The sequence below is a fragment of the Alligator mississippiensis genome, chromosome 6, assembly GCF_030867095.1.
Source record: "Alligator mississippiensis isolate rAllMis1 chromosome 6, rAllMis1, whole genome shotgun sequence".
Classification (NCBI taxonomy): Eukaryota; Metazoa; Chordata; order Crocodylia; family Alligatoridae; genus Alligator; species Alligator mississippiensis.
Genome location: NC_081829.1, coordinates 26,783,630 through 26,808,864, shown reverse-complemented (window position 1 = coordinate 26,808,864; position 25,235 = coordinate 26,783,630). Strand labels below are relative to the sequence as shown.

The 25,235-nt window shown below is 43.9% G+C and overlaps 1 protein-coding gene across 3 annotated transcripts in view; it reads right to left on the bottom strand.

Annotated features, from left to right (window-relative positions):
• Nucleotides 1-25,235, bottom strand: part of ADK (adenosine kinase) — a 586,810-nt gene that overhangs the window by 536,320 nt on the left and 25,255 nt on the right. For all 3 annotated transcript variants that reach the window (XM_006273786.4, XM_006273787.4, XM_014601449.2), the window contains exon 2: nt 19,431-19,505. In XM_006273786.4, the coding sequence (XP_006273848.1) occupies nt 19,431-19,505 (75 nt within the window). The remainder of the gene's footprint in view (nt 1-19,430; nt 19,506-25,235) is intronic.

Sequence of the window (25,235 nt, the reverse complement as noted above, 5' to 3'; positions counted from 1 at the left end):
AATACTGATTCATTATTTAATCAACATTTGAAATAAAAATGTAGCCTATGTATTGATTTGCATATTCTTTTGAATATTCCATATTCAAGCTGTACCATTAATCACTGAAATCATATTTTATTGTTTATGTTCTGAAACCAGAGCCTAACTTTATGTACTGCTTCTTCTGCAACTATAAAAACAGTTTGTTTGAATGCATTTTAACTATAAGTACAAGCCTTGTTTCACAACAATCAAGAAAACTAACTTTGTTCACATAGAAATTCAGAAAAAGATTAATTAAAAAAAAGAAGCGAGCAAACAGACTAAGAGGCTGTTCATTCCACTACTACTTTGCCATTGCAATGGCAGAGCTTTAGTAGTGACCATGTCTCCCCTGTTTTTCATCTGTGGCATTCCCTGCTGGGATCCACTCTGCCCTGCCACACGGGGTCCTGCCTGCTGGGCTGCAGAGGCCTTGCAGGGAGGACAGCAGGACAGGGAGCCTGAGCCCACACTGGGCAGCTGGCCCCCTCCCCACACAGAGCTCTAGGGAGCATGGGGTCCCCCTTGCCCCTCCCCCCACGGAGTATGTGGCTGGAAGCTGTCTCCCCCCACCCCCCTCCAAGCCCACAGAAGGCAGTTCGCACCTGCCCCCCCACAGGCTCCATACCGGCTGTGCTGTCCATGACGGGGCGGGGGAAGCTGGGCTCCACACTCCGCTATGCGGCAGCTGGGGCTTGGGCATTGCTGTGGGGGGCAGGGGGCTGTGCACCTGGGTCTCTGGCACCACAGCCCTGGCAACTGGGCTGTGGTGGGGGGAGGAGGGGCACCTGCAGGGCTGGGGGGCTGTGGCTTGAGAGTGAGGGGCCTGGACCTGCATTCTGTAAGCTAAGGGGACAGGGGGAGCTCTGATTTTCCATTATAAAAAACCCCAAATCAAATACCAAAATGTATAGGTATTTAGAATTTATCTTATTATAGTGTTTGAGGCAAATTGTTTTTTGTCCCACCTGGGTGATAGTGATCATCGCTTGCTGGAATTCATCATCCAGCGCAGGGTGTCAAGGGCCTACAGCAAGGCGGTAGCCCTAGGCTTCAAGAGGGCCAACTTCAACGAGTTGAGGAGATTGGTGGGAGAGGCGCCGGGGTTCTTGAGGGCAGGGGAACTCAGTGCCCAAGATGAGTGGTCGTTCCTTAAAGAGACAATACTCAGGGCCCAAGAGGTGACAATCCGAACAAGAAGCAAGTGGGGCAAGAGTGCCCAAAAACCTCCCTGGCTCACCAAGGAAATCCGGGAATGCGGATTTCCAAAAAGGCAGCGTACACCCGGTGGAAGGGGGGGGAACTATCTCCAAAGAAGAGTATACCTCCACTGCTCGGGCCTGTAGGGGGGCTGTTATGAAAGCTAAAGCGGACATAGAGCTAGGACTAGCGTCCAAGATCAAGGATAATAAAAAGTCCTTTTTCAAATATATAGGGAGGATGAAGAAGGCGCCGGGAAATGTGGGGCCCCTGCAAGATACGCTGGGCAATCTGGTGGTCGCACCAGAAGAGAAGGCAGACATCTTTAACAAATTCTTCACCTCCGTTTACTTGGGCAGGGACCAGGAATCCCCGACCATGATTCCAGACGGACTCGAGGGGAACGCCTCCAGACCTAAGGTTGAGGAGGACCGGGTTAGAGTGCTTCTGGAGGGGCTGGACGTGTTCAGGTCAACAGGTCCAGATGCTCTCCACCCCAGGGTATTGAGGGAGCTAGCAGGGGTTATTGCAGGGCCCTTGGCATGGCTTTACGAGTGCTCGTGGTGCTCGGGCCAGGTACCAGATGATTGGAAGATAGCGAATGTGTTCCCCATCTTTAAGAAAGGGAGGAGGGAGGACCTGGACAACTATAGGCCCGTCAGTCTTACCTCAATCCTAGGGAAACACTTGGAGAAGATCATCAAGGAGCATATCTGTGATGGGCCGGCATCAGGGGTGATGCCAAGGGGCAACCAGCACGGTTTCATTAGGGGCAGGTCATGTCAGACCAACCTGATTGCCTTTTACGATCAGGTCACAAAAGCATTGGATGCCGGTATCGCCATGGATGTAGCCTTTCTGGACTTCAGCAAGGCCTTTGACACTGTCGATCACCCCATCCTCGTTAAAAAACTAGGCAACTGTGGCATCGATGCCTACATGGCCAGATGGATTGCTAATTGGCTGAAGGGTCATACTCAGAGGGTGGTGGTGGATGGGTCATATTCGACCTGGGGGGAAGTGGGCAGCGGAGTCCCCCAGGGCTCAGTCCTTGGGCCCACACTGTTCAATTTCTTTATCAGCGATTTGGACGATGGGGTGAAAAGCAACCTGTTCAAATTCGCTGATGATACCAAATTCTGGGGTGAGGTGGGCACGCTAGCAGGGAGGGAAAGACTGCAGAAAGACCAGGATAGGTTGCAAGGGTGGGCTGACAAAAACAGGATGCATTTCAATACGGACAAGTGCAGGGTGCTGCACTTGGGCAGTAGTAACCGGCAGCACACTTATAAGATGGGAAACTCCCTTCTTGAGAGCGCGGAGGCAGAAAGGGATCTTAGAGTCATCACTGACTCCAAGATGAACATGGGCCAACAATGCGAGGTCACAGTCAGCAGGGCTAACCGGACCCTATCGTGCATCCACAGGTGCATCTCAAGTAGGGCCAAGGAGGTGATCCTCCCCCTCTACGCGACACTGGTCAGGCCACAGCTGGAGTACTGTGTCCAGTTCTGGGCGCCGCACTTCAACAGGGATGTGGACAACATTGACAGGGTCCAGAGGAGGGCCACCCGCATGATCCGGAGACAGCAGGGCAGACCCTACAATGAGAGGCTACAGGACCTGAACCTGTTCAGCCTTCACAAGAGAAGGCTGAGGGGGGACCTTGTGCCCGTCTATAAACTCACTAGGGGGGGACCAGAAGGGTTTGGGGGAGACCTTGTTTCCCCCAGCGCCCCCCGGGATAACAAGAAATAACAGCCACAAGTTGTTAGAGAGTAGGTTCAGATTAGACATCCGTAGGAACTACTTCACAGTTAGGGTGGCTAGGTTCTGGAACCAACTTCCAAGGGAAGTGATGCTGGCTCCTACTCTGGGGGTATTTAAGAAGTGGCTCGATGCCTACATGGCTGGGGTCACTTGAGCCCAGTTTCTCTCCTGCCCAGGCAGGGGGTCTGACTTGAAGATCTACAAGGTCCCTTCTGACCCTACTTCTATGATTCTATGAAATTACTTTAAACTTGTAACTATATCATTAAAACATTGTGCTCAATTAATGCCTATATATATAGTGGCATTTCATTTTAATTGCATATTTTGAGGGTTTACAGTTTGAAAAAAAAAAAAAAATCAGAGAATTTGCTATTTATGTTATCAGAGAAAACCAGGATCCCTGCTTATGACAGAGGTGTCAAAGATGCACCCCAGAAGCTGGATCCAGCCCCCAGTGCTGCCCTGGGTCTGAGTTGACCAACATTGCATAGGGCCTGGAATGCATGCCACATGTTTCAAGATCTGTGCCACGCAAGGTGTGCTTTCCTCCCCCATAGCTGGTTCAGGACCCTTGCTGCATACAGTGCCCACTCCAACTGACCAGGAGGAATAGGGAGTGCCTGATGTAGTGCAAATCCTGGATAGGTTAGAATGGGTGCGGCATGTGGCATGGATCCACAAGTGGGCACCTGTAACAGGAAGCCAACTGCTCCTGTCACCAAAGAGGAACTTACATGTGGCAAATCTGAGCAGCAGCCACAGAGCAGAGAAAAAGGCATATTAGAATTAAGGAAAGGCAGCTATGCTGAAGAGGAACAGTCACTTGATTAGAAGGGGCCATGCTCCGAGGAACTTAAAAAAGGAAGCTTAGAAAAAGGAAGGGCGGGGAGCAGTACTCTACAGGAGACAGAGATAGCGGTAGGGGATAGGTGCCTGGGGGACTGACAGGCACTAAACACCTGAAACAGAAAGCAGTGAAAGCCCGACAGAATGAAGGCTGCAAACATGTTTGTTTGTTTATCCCACGGTATGCCTTTTTCTTTTTCTTTTTTTTTGTGTGTTTATTTACCCCAAGCAGTGTGAGCTTTTGTTAAAGTGGCAGCTTTCTTTACATTCCAATTTGAACTGGTGGTCCAGATGTGCCTATAAGAGGCAATGAGAAGGCCACAAGATGCCAGGGAGGCATGGCAGAGAGTCATGCTAGAACAGGGGCCAAGACACAGAGGGCCAACAGCCCAAAACAGAGGTGGCCTTAAGTCAAAAAGGCTATAGGGCAAGAATATCAGGACCAGGAGCCTAAGCCCAAGAGAAGGGCGAGATAGGGGCTGGGTCCTCAAAATTGGGGTCCAGAACAGTGAGCCTTGGGCTATGGACCCAGCTAAAGGAAAGAGGTAAAAGCTGGAAAGGCTAAGGCCTTTGACCCAGGCTTGGAGGCCACAGGACACCTGACACTGTTTGGGGGATGAGCTACCCCATTGCAATGATTAACCAGTAATACCTATGAAGCATTGGCGTGGTTGTAGGGGAGGAAGGAGACCATAAATCTAACCCTTAAGGCTGTCAGAGCCTGAGAAAACAGGCCCTGAGGACAAAAAGAGCAAGCAAGCCCCAGAAGCCTCACCAACCCCAGGTGAAGTCTCCTCTCATTAATTTTCTTTACTGTAACAGAGCACAAGTTGTGCTCTGTTACTCAAAGGGGTCAGGGCAAGCAGCACAGCCTCCTGCAGGTGGCTACACTCCCAATCAGGCACAGCTGCCTGATTGGGAACAGGACCCAGCTGTTTGTGATAAAAGCAGGCCCTGAGCAGTGGAATCAGCAGTTCACTGCTAGCAGCCAAGGAGAGAACATCACCTAGTTGGAGTTGCTGCTTGTGTAACATCTTGGAGGTACAAAGCAGGCTCTATGGGGATGGTGGAGGCTCCTGGTCTTGGGGCATAACCTAAAACTACATCCTGCTTTGGCTGGATGGTGTGGTGGGGCTGACAGTGGTGGGGCAGTCCCCAGGAAATGGCACACTTGTGCCTCCCCAGCGAAGGGCAAATATGGGGCACCAGAAAGCCTCAGCCCCTGCTGCCTTGCAGGTGACCCCGTGGAAGGGAAAAGTTAGGGGAGCACACCCTGAAGACAAAGCAAGGGCCCAGGTTAACTGTGTGGAGCCTGAAGCTGGGTTCAGGTCATGAAGGGGCCTGAGATGGTCCAGATGCACTGTGAGATATGAGATTCATAAGGGGAGCTGGATGTGAGGCTCCCAGGGAGTGGGATTCTGAGCCCCAAGAAGGAGCTGGGTGTGAGGCTCCAGGGGCAAAAAGATTGAGGCCCAGTATTGGGCAAGGGATGAGGCCCCAGTGTGGGGACAAAGAGGGTCCTGAGGCGGGCAGGAGCCAGAGGGAAAGGAAGCCTGCTCAGGCAGGCGTGACTGAGAGCCCAGTGCAAGGACATAGGGATTGAGATTCCAGGCATGAGGGCAGAGAGATTGCAAGCTCCAGTATGAGGGTACAGGAGTGAGGGTCCCAGTATGAGGGCATAGGAATGAGAAGCCTAGTGTGGGACACTGGTTCCTAGGCCAGGTGTTATGCTATGGATACTATCTGCAAGGCATGGGACATGGTATAAGGGGAGGTTTGGAGCCGTGTACAAGCCCTTGGCATAGGGAAAGTAAGTGGGCAGCCACTGGCCTGGTTAACAACTTTCAATTGTTTCAAAAGCATGGCAGGCAAGGCAGGAAGGCAGGTAGTGCTCAGACAAGAGGGCGGGCCAATGACTCAACCAGCCCTGGGACACCCACTTGCTACATTTACCAATGAAGGCACAGCAGGTAAGCAAGTAGGTTGCGAGCTGGGGAAACCTGAGCAGGCCATGAAGGGCATCATGGGGACCCTTGGGCACCATCTCGTCATAGCAACACATGTACTGGATTCACCCTGGGGAGGGAAGCAGGGGAATCCATGGGCCTGATCTGGCCTCTGAACCAGCCCAATACCACTCATCCAGCTCACAGGGCCAGGTGAGTTTGACCCCTCTGCCTTATTGTTCTCCTGCTGTTAGTAGTTTAAATGTGAGGCAGTAAAAGATGAAAATATTTAGTGTAGGGAACAATCCCATGTTGGCAGGGGGTGTAGAAAACATTAAATTGGTCTTTTTTCCACCTCTAACGTTGATGAAAACAACACCAGTTTAAATAAATGATAAAGCTAATAGGATGCAAAGACAAAAAGACAGTTTATACTGTTCAGTTTGGAAGTGGGTCAACAATTGCATTTTAAAAGGAGAAACAAATTACTGACACAACAATTCATAATTTTTTTTAATTAGTACCCCCATGAATAATAATTTGGCAACAACCTAATTCAAAAGGACAGAACCCAAAGTCTCAACAAAAAATATAAACTTAGACTAGAAAGGTAAGAAAAGCGTAAGGATCCTTTAGCTTTTCTTAAGGACGATATGCAACCTAAAATCGGAAAAAGAGAATTCTACAGTCAAAATCTACACTTCTGGCTACAGCTCTGATAATCTTTTCTTCATACATTCATTCAACTTCCTATTTCATATCCTCCTAGTCCTAGTTCAGGATTATACACTTCAAATGTCTGGACATCTTACAGACAAGGTTCCTTGGGTGAATTTGATATCTTTTATTAGACCAGCCCAAATAGTTGGAGAATAGTTATTAAGCAAGCTTTCAGGTTCAAAAACCCTTCATCAGGCTAAGGAAGTTTCAGCAGTTGGTGTGTGCTCTTCCTGGATGGAATGAAAAGTAAAGAAGCCAGGGGCTGGGCTGGGTCAGCTGCCAGGCAGATTATAATGTATCAAAAATCCAATGTCTATGTTTAGTCCATGATCTCTAGTATCCAGGAGGCTGATGAAATGGAGCTCATAGGCTCGTCTCTGGGAAGTGCTGTGTAAATTTCCCTTGAGGATCAGGACTGAGAGATTGGAGAGAGAGTGGCCCTGCTGTGGAAATGTGCCCCCACTGGTAATTGAGTGTTTCTGTCTTTGATAGATTTCTGGTGTGCGTTCATTCTGGTGCGCAGTCTGCCTATGTCCTTAGACCAACACGGCTACAACCTAAACTCCTGGACATTTTACATGAGTTTTCAATTAGTGACTTAATATTTCATTTGGAATGGCTGGAAACATAGTGTAATATGTAGTAGTAGGTTTTACTCTTAAGACCACCATTTCTCAGAACATGTTGCCTTTCTTCAGTTAAAAACACTTTGGTTTGGGTTTTTTTCCGGGTATCAGACTACATTCAAAATGTTCACAGCAACAGAATCAAATTTTTCTCATTTGTACTTGGTGTGCCTATAAATTTTTACAGGCTGAATAGTAAGTTGTATTCATACTACTTTAAATTAAAGTATAATTACTTCAAATTCAAGCCCCAACTTTCAATTATTTCAACTTTGGAAGCAGGAAAAAAAATCCTCCAGGAATAACTATCACATAAACAGTTCTATTTAAATATAACAAGTGATAACGGACTGAAGAGCAGTCTTTTTCTCTTCCCATTTTTCCATGCCCTGTAACGGAGACATACATGCAAATTATTAATGTAGTATTCTTCCCACATTCAACCTAACCAAGATACAACTTCAAACACTTGTGCTTCAGTATCATCTACTGGCAACTAGTAACAAGCCTGTGAATCACTGTCTTGTTCTAAGCAGCAGTGTAAATGGGAATACAGCTGCAGTTTACAAATAACTACCTTGTAGGGGAGTAGGTGTCACTTTGAAACATAGGAATACAGGCCACAGCTAAGACATGGGAGTTTTGACTGGGTTCACTGATGCTGTTGCTGGTACTTAAAGAACTCGGATTTTCCTGGCTGCAGTCTTGCTCTTCTACTCGAGAGTCTTCTACTCAGTAGACTGCCAAAATGGGCATCAGGAAAAAAATATTTTTAGGACTAGGTCATTAGCAAGGACGTGGAAGGGTTCTGCTTTGCTCTGTAATGCAACACACAACCCTTTTCCTATGGGCATGTATTAACCAATTACTTCCCTGTAAATGAAGTAGTGAAGCCCCAATAGTGGCCTCACCTCCCCTCCTTTAATCTCTGGCATGTTATTGGGTTTGGTGTTTTGCGTACTGTGCTTTATAGTCACGTGTGAGGGCCTGAAGTGGTTATTTTAGGAACTCCTTGAGTAATGATGACCTGCAAACACAAGGAACTCAGTTCACTGATGCAGGAGGCCCATTACAGACCTATGTTCTCTATAATTTATCATCAAAATGAAACCAAACTCCACACAGGTGCAATCATATAACCCAATGGTGCCTAACTTTTTCACCCTGCAAGCTGCATCAGTGATGCCTGGTCCTTCCCCAGATCCAGGCCAAATCTGGCCAATAGGCTAGATCCAGCTTGGGGCGGGGGGAATGGAGGTTGCAGTGGGGATCTGATCCAGGTTTAAGTGCTTTTCTTTGAAGTGAATCTTTATTTATATTATATATAAAACTTCAGGTAAATATTTAAAAAAATATTTCATCTCTGGCCACTCAGCATTGTCGATGTGCAACTATATTAATCTTTTTAAATAGGGATTTCTCTGTGGCATAAATGAAGCACATAAACGTTATATTTTGTGCTCTCTCACAAGACGGGTTCTGTTTCAGGGTTAATTTAAAAACAAACAAACAACGAACAGGCCATAAACATTCTTAAGGAACATTTATTCAAAAACCTGCACAATGAAACATTCATAACCAAAGAGAATTTGTTTTTAAGATTGGGATTTACATTTTGTTGTAGTTTGAAAACTTCTTTGAAACTGCCAAAAATTCTCTCAAATTTCCACCTCTGAAAGATGCTTGGCTGGGATTAAACAGGTGTTTGGCTGGGGCAGTTTAGTCAGGGATGATCCTGCCTTGAGAAGGGGGTTATACCAGATGAGGTCCCTTCCAGCCCTACATTCCTAGGATCCTATTAAGAGGTATCTTGTACTTCGACTCTTTGCAGTAAAAATGACAAAACCATTTCCATGTGAAAATGTAATATGTAGAATTTTAAACGTTGTGCTAGAGATCAAGGTATTATCCCTGAAAACACTTAATCTTGGTGGATAAAACTGAGGACCCAAAGTCAAGATCCACCCTTCTGTTCTAATTCCTGCAATTTGCTAACCTTCAAATTCTATGTTTTATTTTCCATACCATAAAACTTATAGATATCATGGCCCCCATCATTTTGACCGCAACCTATTTTCTCAAACCCTCTTGGTATTCTGAATAGGCAACATCTACAAACATGCAAAATCATGACTCTGTGCTCTTCAGAATGACAAGGTAAAGCTGAAGTATAGCTGTTTTGAAAGGAAAACAGGGTTGTAGAGAGGCAGCAGCAAGGCGCCGGACTTCCATACATAGACCCTGAGATGGTGCAGAGTCACTTGGAAGAACTGGATGCCTTTAAGTCGGCAGGCCCGGATGAGCTCCATCCGAGGGTGCTGAAGGCACTGGCTGACATCATTGTAGAGCCACTGGAGGGAATATTTGAACGCTCGTGGTGCATGGGCTAAGTCCCGGAGGACTGGAAAAGGGCCAATGTGGTCCCTATTTTCAAGAAGGGGAGGAAGGAAGACCCGGGCAACTATAGGCCAGTCAGTCTCACCTCCATCCTTGGCAAAGTCTTTGAAAAAATTATCAAGGCTCACATTTGCGAGAGCCCGGCAGGACAAATTATGCTGAGGGGAAACCAGCACGGGTTCATAGCAGGCAGATCGTGCCTGACCAATCTAGTCTCTTTTTATGACCAGGTTACGAAACGCCTGGACACAGGAGGAGGGGTGGATGTCGTATACTTAGACTTCAGGAAGGCCTTCGATACGGTATCCCACCCCATACTGGTGAACAAATTAAGAGGCTGTGACTTGGATGACTACACAGTCCGGTGGGTGGCGAATTGGCTGGAGGGTCGCACCCAGAGAGTCGTGGTGGATGGGTCGGTTTCGACCTGGAAGTGTGTGGGCAGTGGGGTCCCGCAGGGCTTGGTCCTTGGACTGATCATCTTTAATGTCTTCATCAGTGACTTGGACGAGGGAGTGAAATGTACTCTGTCCAAGTTTGCGGATGACACAAAACTGTGGGGAGAAGTGGACACGCCGGAGGGCAGGGAACAGCTACAAGCAGACCTGGACAGGTTAGACAAGTGGGCAGAAAACAACAGAATGCAGTTCAACAAGGAGAAATGAAAAGCGCTGCACCTAGGGAGGAAAAATGTCCAGCACACCTACAGCCTAGGGAATGACCTGCTGGCTGGCACGGAAGTGGAAAGAGATCTTGGAGTCCTAGTGGACTCTAAGATGAACATGAGTCGGCAGTGTGACGAAGCCATTAGAAAAGCCAATGGCACTTTATCGTGCATCAGCAGATGCATGACGAATAGGTCCAAGGAGGTGACACTTCCCCTCTATTGGGCGCTGATCAGACCGCAATTGGAGTACTGCGTGCAATTCTGGGTGCCGCAATTCAAGAGGGATGCGGATAACCTGGAGAGGGTCCAGAGAAGGGCCACTCATATGGTCAAGGGCCTGCAGACCAAGCCCTACGAGGAGAGCCTAGAGAAACTGGACCTTTTCAGCCTCCGCAAGAGAAGGTTGAGAGGCGACCTTGTGGCTGCCTATAAGTTCATCACGGGGGCCCAGAAGGGAATTGGTGAGGTTTTATTCACCAAGGCGCCCCCAGGGGTTACAAGAAATAATGGCCACAAGCTAGCAGAGAGCAGATTTAGACTGGACATTAGGAAGAACTTCTTCACAGTTCGAGTGGCCAAGGTCTGGAACGGGCTCCCAAGGGAGGTGGTGCTCTCCCCTACCCTGGGAGTCTTCAAGAGGAGGTTAGATAAGCATCTAGCTGGGGTCATCTAGACCCAGCACACTTTCTTGCTTATGCAGGGGGTTGGACTCGATGATCTATTGAGGTCCCTTCCGACCCTAACATCTATGAATCTATGGAAACTAAATCACTGACATTGTGGGAAGCTGTGGTCTTGTGCAACTAGTTGTATAAAAGGAAGTATGTAAAGTCATGAGGATAAAAGCATCTACTGTAAACAGTACTTGACATGCTGCCATCTTTGCAGCAGGACTGAAACACTGGCTACCTTCTTATAAAGGTCATATAAAGCAGACAGTGTATTTATGATACATATACATTGAAACGTCTCATGAAGAAAGATGAATGGATGGAAGGATGGATGAATGAACTTTTAGGTTAAGATTGGCTGTAAAGACATAAATGATTTTACTGTATGCAACTGTAGCCAAAAGTGATAATATAGGGTAATATCAGCAGTAAAACATATGGGTACTAGAGCCTATCTTTTTGCAGATGACCCTATTATGCATTTTATCCCCAAAATGTGTGCATCACTGCAACACAATAAAGTGTGAACAGTCTGAAATATCACATAGCTCACTAATAAATGGGTCTAGGGAAATTCTTCTATCAAATTTTGTCATTTTTCTAGCATCTTTTAAAAAGTTAAGGGAATTCCAAACAGTAAGAAAAAAAAGCTTTAATAAAAATATTCTCTCACAAAAATATAACCTGAATGGCAAACCACTGAAATAAAAACAAAAACCTAGTACAAAATGTCTGTTGTTTTTAAACTGGACTGCTAACTGCAATATAATTTTGCAGCGATTATGAGACTGTTTTACTTCATTACTATAGCAACTAGAAACATTCCCCATTTGTTGTCATCAATTTTGGTTTTAAAAGGAAGGAAAGGGCTATAAAACCAGAGCCACACTAGTCTTAAAAAGGAATGTCTGCACTTGTACCAAAACTTAAATCATGTCCTTATGTAATGGATTCAGTAGAAAAGAAAATATGTTCTTGTAAGTCTAGACCATAGACTCATCAATCTCTTGGCTAGAGAATTATTCAGCCCAATCAATGGCAGTTCCTTTTTAGTATAAAATATGTGATGTTCTGTAGCTTTTAATGGTTTTCAGGGCAATTTCTCCTGCCACAGAAACCCTGTTCTTTAGCAAAAGAGCTCTTAAACTTGTTTAATTATGAAGATAAGGGGAAATGTGTGTTTTAGCAGTTTGAAACAATTTTTAAACATCTGCTTTAGCAATATTGTGAATATCACATTAAGTATGAAAGTTAGAGTATGATCTGTTTTGGACATGGTAAACAGACTTGATGATATGTTTTACAAATACAGTGGAAAAACAATCAAGAAAAATGGTTTTACTTCTGATTTTATTTAACCAGCTTTTAATTTTAGAAAACTTTGAGCCTAAACTGCCTGTGCATCCCTTCACATTGTGTGCAAAAGAAAATAGAAAATTAACTGGTAAGAACAAGTTTTCTATTTCAAAAGGTAGGAAAAAATAGCAAGTGTTCTGTTGCATTAAAAGACTAAAAACCCCTCTATATGCAGTATATTTGAGGCTACCACGTGGAGGTATGTATTTCCTGAAAATTAAGTGACTGATGTGTAAACAATAATAAAGAAAGAAAGAATTATAAAAATTAAAACAATTCACATTCACTGACATTCTATGCCCTGTTGCTATTTACAAACAACTACATAAAAGCATCCCCAAAATGATTTCTCAACTTCAGTTAGGCCCAGAAGATTAAAAAACCAGAACAGAACTGCCCATACAAAGGTTGATTTTTTTTTTTTTTTTTTTTTTTTTTTTTTCCCATATACTCCTTTATAAGGTGCTTACCTGGAACCCTCACATTATTCATTACCACCACAGTTCTGGCAGTGCACAAACTGCCACAATCACATTTACAAACTTTCTAAGCACATTAGTGATGAAAGGCTCCTCTCATGCATAAATATATAAACTGTTAAATTTATTAATGTATGTATTTATTAAGCCTATTATTAGCATCAATACTTTGACTTAATAAATATGATGCTAACATGTTTATAAGTCTTGTAAAATTAAAAGTTTACTCTATGCTGAATATTAGAAAATTCAGTCTGGAACATGCGCAGTTGTCAGTCTGGGATTAAGGAGCCGATGGATCGCAGTTGCAAGGCACCCTTCAAAAAGAAGGGGCACAGCTTTCAGGTCAACTATAAATAGGATTTTTTAGTAAGCACTAGCAGCATGTTCTGCACTAATGAAAACAGACCTGAACTCAAAAACAAAAAACACAACAGGGTGCTAGCCCACCTCTTCAGTACCCAAAGGACTGCCACCACGTCCAAGATCTTAATTTGACCCTATTTCTCAGAGTTTCTGGGGTTTTTTTCCATTTAAAACTACTAATACAAATTCCATTTCTGAAACCCATGCCTTGCTTGATTCAGAGGCTCAATGCAGAAGCCCCTCTACCCCTAACAGTTCTTTCACAGCTACACTCTGCTGCCTGCCCCAGAGTTACCCTGCTCTAAGGCCCACACAGAAACCAACCCACCAGGGCTCCTTTTAGGAGACTTCCTAGTCCCTGAAGATTTCCCCTTCATCAGGTTACTTGCTGCTTTTATATGTACCTAAACTTTGGCTCTTCAATCTCAGCTGGAATTTTGTTAGTAAATCAGATAATATCAACTTTCTGTAGACAGCCTGCATCCTGAAATAAAGCTACACTTTAATTTAATGATATTATGTTTCCATTTTTAAATGGGATTCTTTGAATGAACTGATTAAATCTTACCTTCTCCTAGTGACAAATATACTGTGCAGGGGTAAGAGGGGAATATTTGCCTACTTACCATTTAATGTGGACAACAAGCTGTTGGCAACCAGTGCACATTTTTTTTACTTTCATCACAGCAACCAGTCTAGGACCATGACTACATATGAAAATTTAATTGCAAAACTTCTGTCATATAGCTTCCAGTACTGCAATACCCATATCATGTGCACACTTGATCACCACACATCTTAACCAAAGAGGTTGTTTCAGCAGAGGACATTACCACCATCTCCCACAGCCATACCGCCTACGGAACAACATAGTGTAGGATGTCAGCAGTATGCACAGGGATTTCCTGGGTCAGGTTTAAGTTCCCACATATACCCTTCCTTCTATTTTACATGGGTCTCTTTTCCAAAAACTCATATATTTTCTCACTCTTCCCCAGAAATGTGAATCATGAACTTTTGTTAGATTTAGAGAGAATAATTATACAACTTGTTGCAGTGAAAGCAAGACAACCAAGGGGCAAATCGCACACACAATCCCTTTAACTGGTCAGTTGCATGTAGTCAAACAGTGCTTCTGGGACTGTACGCTGAGCAACAAATGGTCATCATCCAGGTGTCCAAGGCCAATAGTACAAGATTGTGATTTTGGACAAAATGCAGAAAGACAAACATATCTAATATAATGGACTTTTGTAACTGCAACAGGATGAGAGATTGTGTATAAAATGAGAATATGTACACCCTTACACAGATATTAACAGATTATGTTTCACTGACAAATAAAATGTTGACTAGTCAGGGAAAATACGTGATGCTCACATCTTTAGAACATTAGAATTTTTAAAATTAAAATATAATTGGTGGGAACAATTTTCAAGGACAAAAGTGTTCCTATTATTAAGGCTGCAATGCCAGTGACAATTTGTGGGGATTTAACCTACTCTCTGTTTTTCTGGTTTATGAAACCATATACCAAGTACTTAGCGAGCAGCAAAGAAAGATTTATCTGCTCTTTGAACAGTTGTAAGATGGCTGTTGAATGTGCTTTTGATACACTGAGAGGACACAGGAAATAACCCTGATTAAGGTCAATCTCAGTGAGCCAAAAATCCCTATTGGCATTGCTTTGCCAATATTATGCAAAACCACAATTTGCAGCAAAGTGTACCTGTAGGGTGGAACACTGAGATGAAAAGATGGTTCACTGATTTCAAACAGCCAGACACAAAACAAGTTACAAGAACCAACTGAGATGCTGTACATCAAAAGTGTCAAAGACAGGGCCAGCAGAACCCTACCGCCCGGCCCCTCGCCATGCTGGCCCGGGTTGGGGTTTCTCAGGCTAGACCTATGCGCTTGTGTGACATGCACAGGGGCAGCCCCACGTGTACACTGCCTGGGGAACATCCAGAGACAGTCTGCAGACCTGATTCAGCTCAAGGACAAGCCCAGCACCACTTATCCAGCCTGCAGGGCATAGCAAGTTTGACATCATTGCTGTACAGCTAAAGGAGACTCTAAAAGGTCACTTTCATGCACTGTTATAGCAAGGCACTGAGCTCCATTTATGTACTACTTAAAACTAATCAGCTTGAATATGGATTTTCAATTATCTATAAGTGATTTTTAAGAATTTGGTACAAAAATTGCTCATTTGGGCTGTAATAAATTAAAGACTTGGTAAATAAATCATGCTTTTGGGGGGAAAAATATTTCATTGTACAGTAACAAACAGGGAACACTTAAACTCAAATATATTAAACAGCTTATTTGGAACACACACACACACACACACAACCCACCACCACCAGCTCCCAACTGGTTCAACATTAAATCACAGGACTGTTTACATATAGTCACAGCAGTTCTCTCACTAAAAACAAAAATATATTGTTCTTCATTGTCCAAGTCATTCCTCTTTCTGATTAAGGTCAGTCTCTGAGCAGGTATGCTGTGGGCAATTCAAAGATACATCAGGCAGGCACAGTGGATAAAGAAAGAATAGAACATTAATAATGTTAACAGAAAGGAAAGGAAAAAAATTCCATAAAAATAAATAGGGGGACAGACTAGCTTTGGGACAGCTTGCTTCAAGACTGTTCCATAGTTCTCAGCATGGTAAGCAGCATGTAGAAGGCTGTCAGAAGCCTAGAGCAGGGGTTGGCAGCCTATGGCCCCTGGGTTCATTCCAGCCCATGAAGAAGCTGAAACCGGCCTGGGAAGGTATAACTTGGCCTGGGGCAGCACAGAGGATCAGGCATCTCAAAACTGCACTGAACTCATTCTCTCCACAGCCCCCTCCTCAGCAACCTTCCCTACTGCTCTCTTGTGCCTGCACTTACCTTGCTAGAGAGGGACCAGATATCTGCAGTGAAGGAGATATCTACTTGAGCTACTCAGGGGTAGAGATTTGCAGTTGTGGGAACAAGACAAATCACAAGTTCTGGCCCAGGGCAGCAAAATGTTGTGAACTCCTGAGTCTAAATCCATAAGGGAAGAAGACTGTATATGCAGTATCCCGAGCTCTAAGTTAAAAAAAAAAAAAATCAAGATGGCTAAGCTAGTCAGGCAGTTGTAGTTATAGTTCTCCTGACTGCCAGAGAATTCACTACTGAGGATGTCAAAGTCAGAGAATTACAGCTGCTTGCACCCATTTGCAGTTATCCCCTTCTGTAGACAGTGCTGTCAACAATGATGCCAGCAGCAGCTAAGTCTCCTACAGTTACAACTGGAATAAGACTGACCTTCCTAGAAATATTATCTTGACTATTACTGAGATTGTGCCAGAGGACAAAAGGATAGTTGGGGCTAGATAAACACAAAGCACCCCAAAACAGTGGGGCAGGACCAGCTCTACAAGCCAAGGTAAGGTAACCCTCTTGAGGCCCCAGCAAAGTCTCTCAAATTCTAACTCTCAAATTCAAAAAGAGCCTGACAGCAAGTCTTTCAGACTTGGGCAACTGAACTAGATAAACCCAAGGCACTTATTTTGCAACATTTACTCAACAGATTTGCTCAAATATCTCAATCTGATTGGCCATTTATTGGATTGCCTGCAAGGGTTATTTGCTATAACCCTGGTACTCATACCTGTTTTAGTTAATGTTTCCTTTTGCAATTGACTGATTTAGGTTAGTAGAAATTCCATTTTGCTGCTACACCCGATGGCTAGTAACTTACTGTAAGATTCCCTCATTTGACTACCAGAACACATCTGTGATTTCTAAAGTCAGTTCCTCTATTCTCTGGACACTTGCATACGGCCACCGTTTTTTAAGAACAAGGGGAGGTTGGAGGTTAAGCATAAGAAAGAAAACACAACCCATACATTCTTTTTTAAATAATTTTTCTTACTGGACTGAATCTCTTAGCCAGAACTAGGCATACAGCATAGCATGACTGCCTCTCTTTGTCTTCATCTCCTACCATGGTGCTTGTCAGTGAGTTTCCTGTTGCTGATTTCTGCTGAGATTCCCTCTTCTGAATCTTCTGTCACTATCTGGGTACTGGTGTGAATAAAGCCAAACATGGTCAACAGATTCACTTAGTGGGAAGGGTAATGGGTGGCAATCCGAGACTTTCTTCTGGCATTGCTTCTCATCCCAGTTGTATCCAAGCTCTTCTATCCTCTCTGCAATGTTCATCTTTATTCCTGCACTTGTTTTGCACATGACCTTAAATGGTCAGACTGACCCAGGGCTTCTTTTCTGATCCAGGCTGCAGTCCAATGTTTACCTGAAGTTCTGGCTTTGCACAAACATGCCTGACTGCTTACAAAAGATGGCCTAACTTAATGGAAAGGAAGTGGCACCACATACTTCCCAGTCAAGGTGACCCCTTAGGTAGCAACTTTCAAAACGGTGATCAGAGTTCTGCTGTGAAGGACAGAAGTGTTGTGGGAATGTTGCTGATGGGCTGTTAACCAGGCAAATAATGCAGTATCCACAATGACATTTTATTGGCATAACAGTGCTCACAGAGGACTCGCATGATTCAGGAAGATGGTTTACTTCTACCTACAGGACTAAAAACTGGCTGGTGGACAAGGAACAAGCATGGCTACATCACCTTTAGCCAGGAAAATATTATAATGCAAAACCAGCCTAAGCTCTCTTGCATCCCAGTGAACAGCTAAATTAAATCCTTGTAACAGTTTTGTTTTGCCCACGCATCCCCAGTGCATTTCTCTCATTGCTGGGAAAGTATCACTGCTGTGCAGCAAGTCCTGCAACAGTTGTTACAGCAGCAATAAGAGGATTTGGGGGGGGATTAATAAAACTTCTGGAGATTTGATGCAAATGTTATTGCATGGCACTAAATGAAAATGGTGTGGGGTTTTGTTTTGGTTTTGTTTTTTTGGTGAGGGGGAGTAGGGTATCATTACTTACAATATTTGGGGCCCTTTTCATCAGGGATCAAAATGTTCATACATATTCAAAAGTAAATCATTCTTTTATTCTAAAGCAGTCTTGCTCTTGCCTAAGTAATGTCATTTTGATTTCTTTTCAAACTTACCTACAAATGGAACTTTAAAATATAAAAGCTTCAGATGAAACATATTTTTGTGAAACAAACTGTAAGTTTAATACCAGAAGAGAACTTTCACAGAAAAAACGCAAGAAATATGAAGTAGATGGATGAAGAAAACAAGTAGATAAGAAAAGTAAACTTGTAAATGTTCTTCATTCAAGGTTGTGAAATGGATTTGAGTCCAACAATTCTATTAACTGCTAATGGTATGAAATGAAGAGAACACTAAATGTTAATCAGTTCTATGCAACAGGAAGCCAAAGCCAAATTATGAAAGTGGCACTTTGAAGGATAGGCCCAAACCCATTTGTTACTTGCTAAATGGGAAAAAAACCCACCTTGCAGGGGAAAAAATCCCCACCTTGGCAGTTGGAAGGAATGGGACTCATATGGAAGGATCCAAGCCTATGAGAGCTTCATGCCAGAGGTAATGCTAAAGTGGCAGGGCTATTCTGGGGACCTTCATATTACTATTAATACATGACATCTAAAAACAAAGATACAGGCAGAACAAAAGCCATTAAGAAATATGAAGCAGCTCTTGAGAGGGAACAAAAAGTTAAGCTCGGAAAATATTGTACTATATTAGGAGTAATGCATGAGGCAAGAACTACCATTGTGTATACAAACTGCTTAAGCAAGCCTAGGAACCTTAGAACAATCTGAGGAATCAGAAGGAACCAATGAAGAACAAGCTAACAAAAAAACTGATGGAGTTCAGAAAATATAAAACCTAAAGGCCAAGGGAAGAAAGCATGTGCAGCTTAGATTAGATAACCAATAATTTCCTGAAATACCCAAATTGATGTTTTAAAGCAGGAGTGGCCAACCTGCAGCACAGGTGCCACAGGCAGCCTCCGTGTGTGGCATGCAGCAGATCAGGAAGGGAGCAGGCAGCACAGGTAGACAGGGCAGGGAGCACAAGGCTCAGAATAGAAAGCAGAGTAGCAGACCAGGAAGGGAAAGGAGTTGGGAGTGGCACTTGGGTAGGGTGTGAAGCTAATTTGTGGCAGGACTACCAAAAAGGTTTATCCACCACCATTTGTAAAGGATACAGCAACTGCTGCCAGTCAACAAAGACAAAAGAAGGTCAGGGCTGGGAGGCTGAAAATCAGTTTAATAATGCACTACTAGTCTCTTCCAGGACACACAACACCTTCAAAAAGACTAAATTAAGAGCTTAACTTTAAGCAGGTTTTTTACGTTTGTGTTAATTAAATATCAGTAATGTTAATAAGTTATTTAATGTGAAAAATCTTAAGACTTACTTGTCAAGGAAGTCCTTGTCCACTACCGCACAAATGTCAAGAAGAGGATTTCCCATCCCAAAAAGGACATTTTCACTGCAAAAGAACCAGTATTAAAAAATTAGTTTCATGTTTCTAATTTTATTATAAACACTAAATTAAATAAGAAACAAATTAAAAATACTTCAGGGAACAAGAGTGTTTCTTGAATAATTATATTAAAGGACAGATATGTTTAAGTTTTGCCCAGTTGAGAGCTGCACAGATGACTTGATTCAAAATGCCAAACCTGTAATCAGTGTCTACACTAAATAGAAATCTCAAACAAGTTAGGTTCTGTATTCTATTAAGTAGCATTTCATTCAGATGAAGGATGAACACGGCATATCAACTGACCACAGGGTGCACTTAGGTTCCATCCTTGGATTTTATAAAAGCACAGTAGAAGATGAGATTGTACAGTTCCATATCCAAATTTAGTTGATAAAGTTGCTATCCAGGCAATAATACACTTAACCTTATAAAAAGGTAACAATTAACAGCCAGACTGGCCTCAGCACTTCCACTTAGCTGGTCTCAGAAAAACTATAAGTTTGCAGATGAAAAAATCTGAATGTTAATTTTATGTCAAAAGGTTACTCAATGTGTGATACAATCCATGATGCCAAACAGTAGGTTCTGAATAGATATGAACAACCAGAGGAAATTATTATTATTAAAATATTTGATAAGGGCTAATTTCAAAAGTAGTATTCAGTGTAGTCCGAGTGACAAAGTAGTAATACCAAGGAACTAAATACATGACATGGAAGCAAGCTGTTGTGAATGCAGCTGTTCCCAGTAAACTTTCTAAAACTAGATTCTACCACATTCCTAACTAAACCAACACCTGCTGGCTCTTAATACCACCATGATCTAGCTACTCAAATCATATCTGAAAACCTAATGCAAAGAAGCTACAAAATAGGTCCCTTCCTCCCCACTAAATACTCACTTTTAGAGGTAGATAACACTCAAGAGAGATTGCCAACATACTGCCACAATATTTCAGGCTTAAAAACAGAATGCTCTGAAGTCAAGCAAAGCAATTTGACCTAACTGTCTTTCACTCTGAGATCCTAGCTCAAATAAAAGTTAAGCTAAAAATTGAGCTGCCACAGCAGCATTTCTAACCAAGTTTAGGACCACATATAAAAGGCACACAATTTCACTGATTCATCTGGCAAGCAAACCAAATGCATTTTACTATCTCTTACTCAGGAAAATAAAAGCCAAAGAATCGAAGATGAAAAAAACTAGGAAAATTTTAAAGATGGGGGGAAAAAAAATAAAAATTTAAAAATTAAAAAAAAAACTGCAAGCCCAGGAAGTAGCTCAGGCAGTTATTACTTCCCTCCACACTCTCCCATCCTAAACTGTTTGCAAATCCCCTTCCTTTTTTCCTACCGTATGCTGCTCTCTACCTCAAAATGGACATGAACAAATTCCATTCTCCCCTAAAAACATTAATCATTTTCCCCAAACACATTCTGCCATCCTTCAGGTCAAACTGCACCACTTCTCCATCAAATGCAGTAAGAGTTGTTTCTACTTAGTGCCTACACGCTTCCCCCAAATCTTGTCTTCTACCACCCACTTCAGGTCTCAATACAAAATTCTGCTAAGCCATTTAAGATAATATTACAAATACCTGCAATGATGTCCCTTTTCTCTATCAAATTCTCTCTTTCTGCTGTCACTGTTGTCATGGTATATTTGAGCCAGGTCTATAGCCCAAACTTTTTAGAAAGTATGTGTGCGAGAGTCAGGGTGTAGAGTGGTACAATTTGTGACCAACATAGTAAAAGCATGCAGTGTAGATGCACTTACACCAGCAAAACTGAGTTTCTGCCATCATAGCTTATTACACTATGGAAAGGGACAGGCAAACAGACTGTACCAGAAAAAGTCCAGTTTTGCTGTTATAAGCTAAATCTCCAAAGGAAGCATTTTACTAATGCAACTGTACCAGCATTCCTGCCTTGGGCTAAATTTTATTCTCCACCTTGCTCCAAGATCCCTACTACCCCCTAACTCTGTTTCTTGATCTAGTGCCAATGCTCCTCCTTAATGCCTCTTTCACACTGAGAAAGCTATTATATTCCTGATCCTCAAAAAAGCAATTCTTGCCTCAATCAATTATTACCTCTCTAGCTACCTCTGCTCCAAAATATCCGACCATACCGCTGGCAAATATTGTTCCATGATATTCACAATTTATATTACAGAAGCACCTAGAGAATGCCAGAAAAACAGAAGCCTCCTTGACAATAGGTGTTATAGGAGCATATAGTTCTGGCTCCAAATAAGTTGGAGCAGGAGCCAGCAAGGTTTTTGGGCAGAGTGCCAAAAACATCCACAACCTCGACCTGTAAGATGTTGGCATGCCAGGGCAAATGGCATGGGAGCCATGAGGGGCCTGATCTTTGTTGTGGCAGTGCAATCCCAGCCCCTTCCCCACTGTCTGCCCTAAGGTGCATATACCAAGCAAAATGCCTTCACATGACATGCTCTGGCACCTGTGCCAGGGTTACAAAGGTTAGAGTCTAAAAGGAGGATATATACAAATGGGAGGAGGTAGACAGAGAAGTGACTGGCACAAAAATCACACACAGCCCATCAATGGTACAGCTGGACTAGAACGCAGGTCTCCTCACTCCCAGTCCAGTGCTCCATGCAGTAAGTGACACTGAATGAATAATGCCTATGGGTTTATTTCAATATAGACTTCTCAATGTTGAGAAATCTTGCATTCTTAGCAAGAACAAAAATTAAGATTGTGGTACTAAAATCTATATTTGGACTTGGCCAATATATAGAAGAATCAGGTAGGCAAGTGTAATCTCTGGTAATTCTCAGCCTCTTTGTTGCTTTCGTTACTGATCATATTCTCCATCTGGACATTTTAACACTGGAGGCTCTTGGACTAACATCCCCTTGGTTCTTCTCCTCCAGCACCTCCTGTAGAAAATCCTCCTCTCATACCATCTGGGTGTTACATTCTCTCACATTGCATCCCTTCATTCCTCCTTTTATTCCCTCCATCCTTGGCAAAGTCTTTGAAAAAATTATCAAGGCTCACATTTGCAAGAGCCCAGCAGGACAAATTATGCTGAAGGGAAACCAGCACAGGTTTGTAGCAGGCAGATCGTGCCTGACTAATCTAGTCTCTTTTTATGACCAGGTCACAAAACGCCTGGATGCAGGAGTAGGGATGGATGTCGTATACTTAGACTTCAGGAAGGCCTTCGATACGGTATCCCATACCATACTGGTGAACAAGTTAAGAGGCTGTGACTTGGATGACTACACAGTCCGGTGGGTGGCGAATTGGCTGGAGGGTTGTACCCAGAGAGTCGTAGTGGATGGGTCAGTTTCGACCTGGAAGGGTGTGGGCAGTGGGGTCCCGCAGGGCTCGGTCCTTGGACCGATACTCTTCAATGTCTTCATCAGCGACTTGGACGAGGGAGTGAAGTGTACTCTGTCCAAGTTTGCAGATGACACAAAACTGTGGGGAGAAGTGGACATGCCAGAGGGCAGGGAACAGCTACAAGCAGACCTGGACAGGTTGGACACATGGGCAGAAAACAATAGAATGTAATTCAACAAGGAGAAATGCAAAGTGCTGCACCTAGGGAGGTAAAATGTCCAGCATACCTACTGCCTAGGAAATGATCTGCTTGGTGGAACGGAAGCGGAAAGGGATCTTGGAGTCCTAGTGGACTCTAAGATGAACGTGAGTCGGCAGTGTGACGAAGCCATCAGAAAAGCTAACGGCACTTTATTGTGCATCAGCAGATGCATGACGAACAGAAGCAAGGAGGTGATACTTCCCCTCTATCGGGCGCTGGTCAGACCACAGTTGGAGTAGTGCGTGCAATTCTGGGCGCCGCACTTCAAGAGAGATGTGGATAACCTGGAGAGGGTCCGGAGAAGGGCCACTCGTATGGTTAAGGGCTTGCAGGCCAAGCCCTACAAGGAGAGACTAGAGAACCTGGACCTTTTTAGCCTCCACAAGAGAAGGTTGAGAGGCGACCTTGTGGCTGCCTATAAGTTCATCACGGGGGCACAGAAGGGAATTGGTGAGGTTTTATTCACCAAGGCACCCCCGGGGGTTACAAGAAATAATGGCCACAAGGTAGCAGAGAGCCAATTTAAACTAGACATTAGGAAGAACTTCTTCACAGTTAGCATGGCCAAGGTCTGGAATGGGCTCCCAAGGGAGGTGGTGCTCCCTACCCTGTGGATCTTCAAGAGGAGGTTAGATAGGCATCTAGCTGGGGTCATCTAAACCCAGCACTCTTTCCTGCCTATGCAAGGGGTCAGACTCGATGCTCTATTGAGGTCCCTTCCGACCCTAACATTTATGAATCTATGAATCATAGTTCCACTTACCATCTCCGTATCAATTCCTCTTACCTCTTTTCACTGACTTGTTTATCTGTTTAGCCCCACATCTCAATAAGAAATTCAGACATCATAAGAACATAATCACCTCAAAGCTTAACTCACAACTTTCCCATTCTCTCTTACCAATGACACCACTAATAAGAACCATGCTCTCTTACTGGTGACGCCACTAGTAAAGCACTCAAGTCCATACTCTGAGGATCATCTCCCATTCTCTTTTTTCCATTGTCTCTTAGATCCAATATATATATTCAAAGCCATGCCATTTCTTTCTCCAAAATCATACTGAAAGCCTACAACTTCAGATCCTACCATTTCAAACCCTAGCCTCTAACCCCTTCCATAGCCACACCACACTCACACTGCCTCCTTCAGACTATTCAAGTTGCTGCAGCTACTGCCCATTGTGCTGCCATTGCTACCAAGATGATTTCTCAACCCAATATCACTAAAGAAAATTCTCTGCATCTTTCCACTGTTTCCCCTTCTTTCACCACATCAGATTTAAATGTTACATCTTCACCTTCAAAGGCCTATATTGGGGTGGGCAAAAGATAGCACATCAGGGATTTTATCTGGCCCACATCCTCCCCCACACCACATATACCCATACACCCACAGTCCCCCACAAACCTATACCCCCCCCCACAATATACAAGAATAACACTTCATTTTAAGCTATTATAATCAATCACCTCTATGTACACTACACAAACGTGCAATTCAAGACAAAAACATATTTTAAAATCAAATCAATGAATATTTTGGAGGTTCGCTTTTTAGAATATAATTTGGTATTTTTCTGGTTCCAAGATAGCAAAACCCCTTGCTGAAAAGAGTACTTCCAGGGGCAAAGGGAAGGACTTCTGGTGGCAAAGGTCAGGAGCTAGGAGGCGAGACTTCCAATCACAAGATGGAGACTAGTGGGCGAGGCACCTGTCAAGGGATGGGGCTACCCATGTGGCCCTCAACAGCTTGCCAAAACTGGGTAAGCAGCCCTCCGCCCAAAATAATTGCCCACCCCTGAACTAAAACTGGTCAAATGAGCTTTAGTTCAAGTGCTGCTGCTGCCCTTTTCTATTTTTAAGTGTGGGGACACTTTTAACCGGCATGGAGCCAAGCGGAGCAAGGGGGATGCAGGCTGCCTGCTGTGGGCTCAGGGCTCTCTGATCTGCTGCCTTTGGCCTGAGGGCCCCACATCAGCTATGTGTGCCCTGCCCACCCAGCAGCAGGAGGCACAACTCGCTGCCTCCACCGTTGCTGGGTGGGCAGGGGACATGAGGCCGATGCAGAGCCCCCAAGGCAAAGGCAGCAGAGTGGAGAGCCCCGAGCCCACAGCAGGCAGCCTGCATCCACCTTGTGCACAAATCTGGGCAG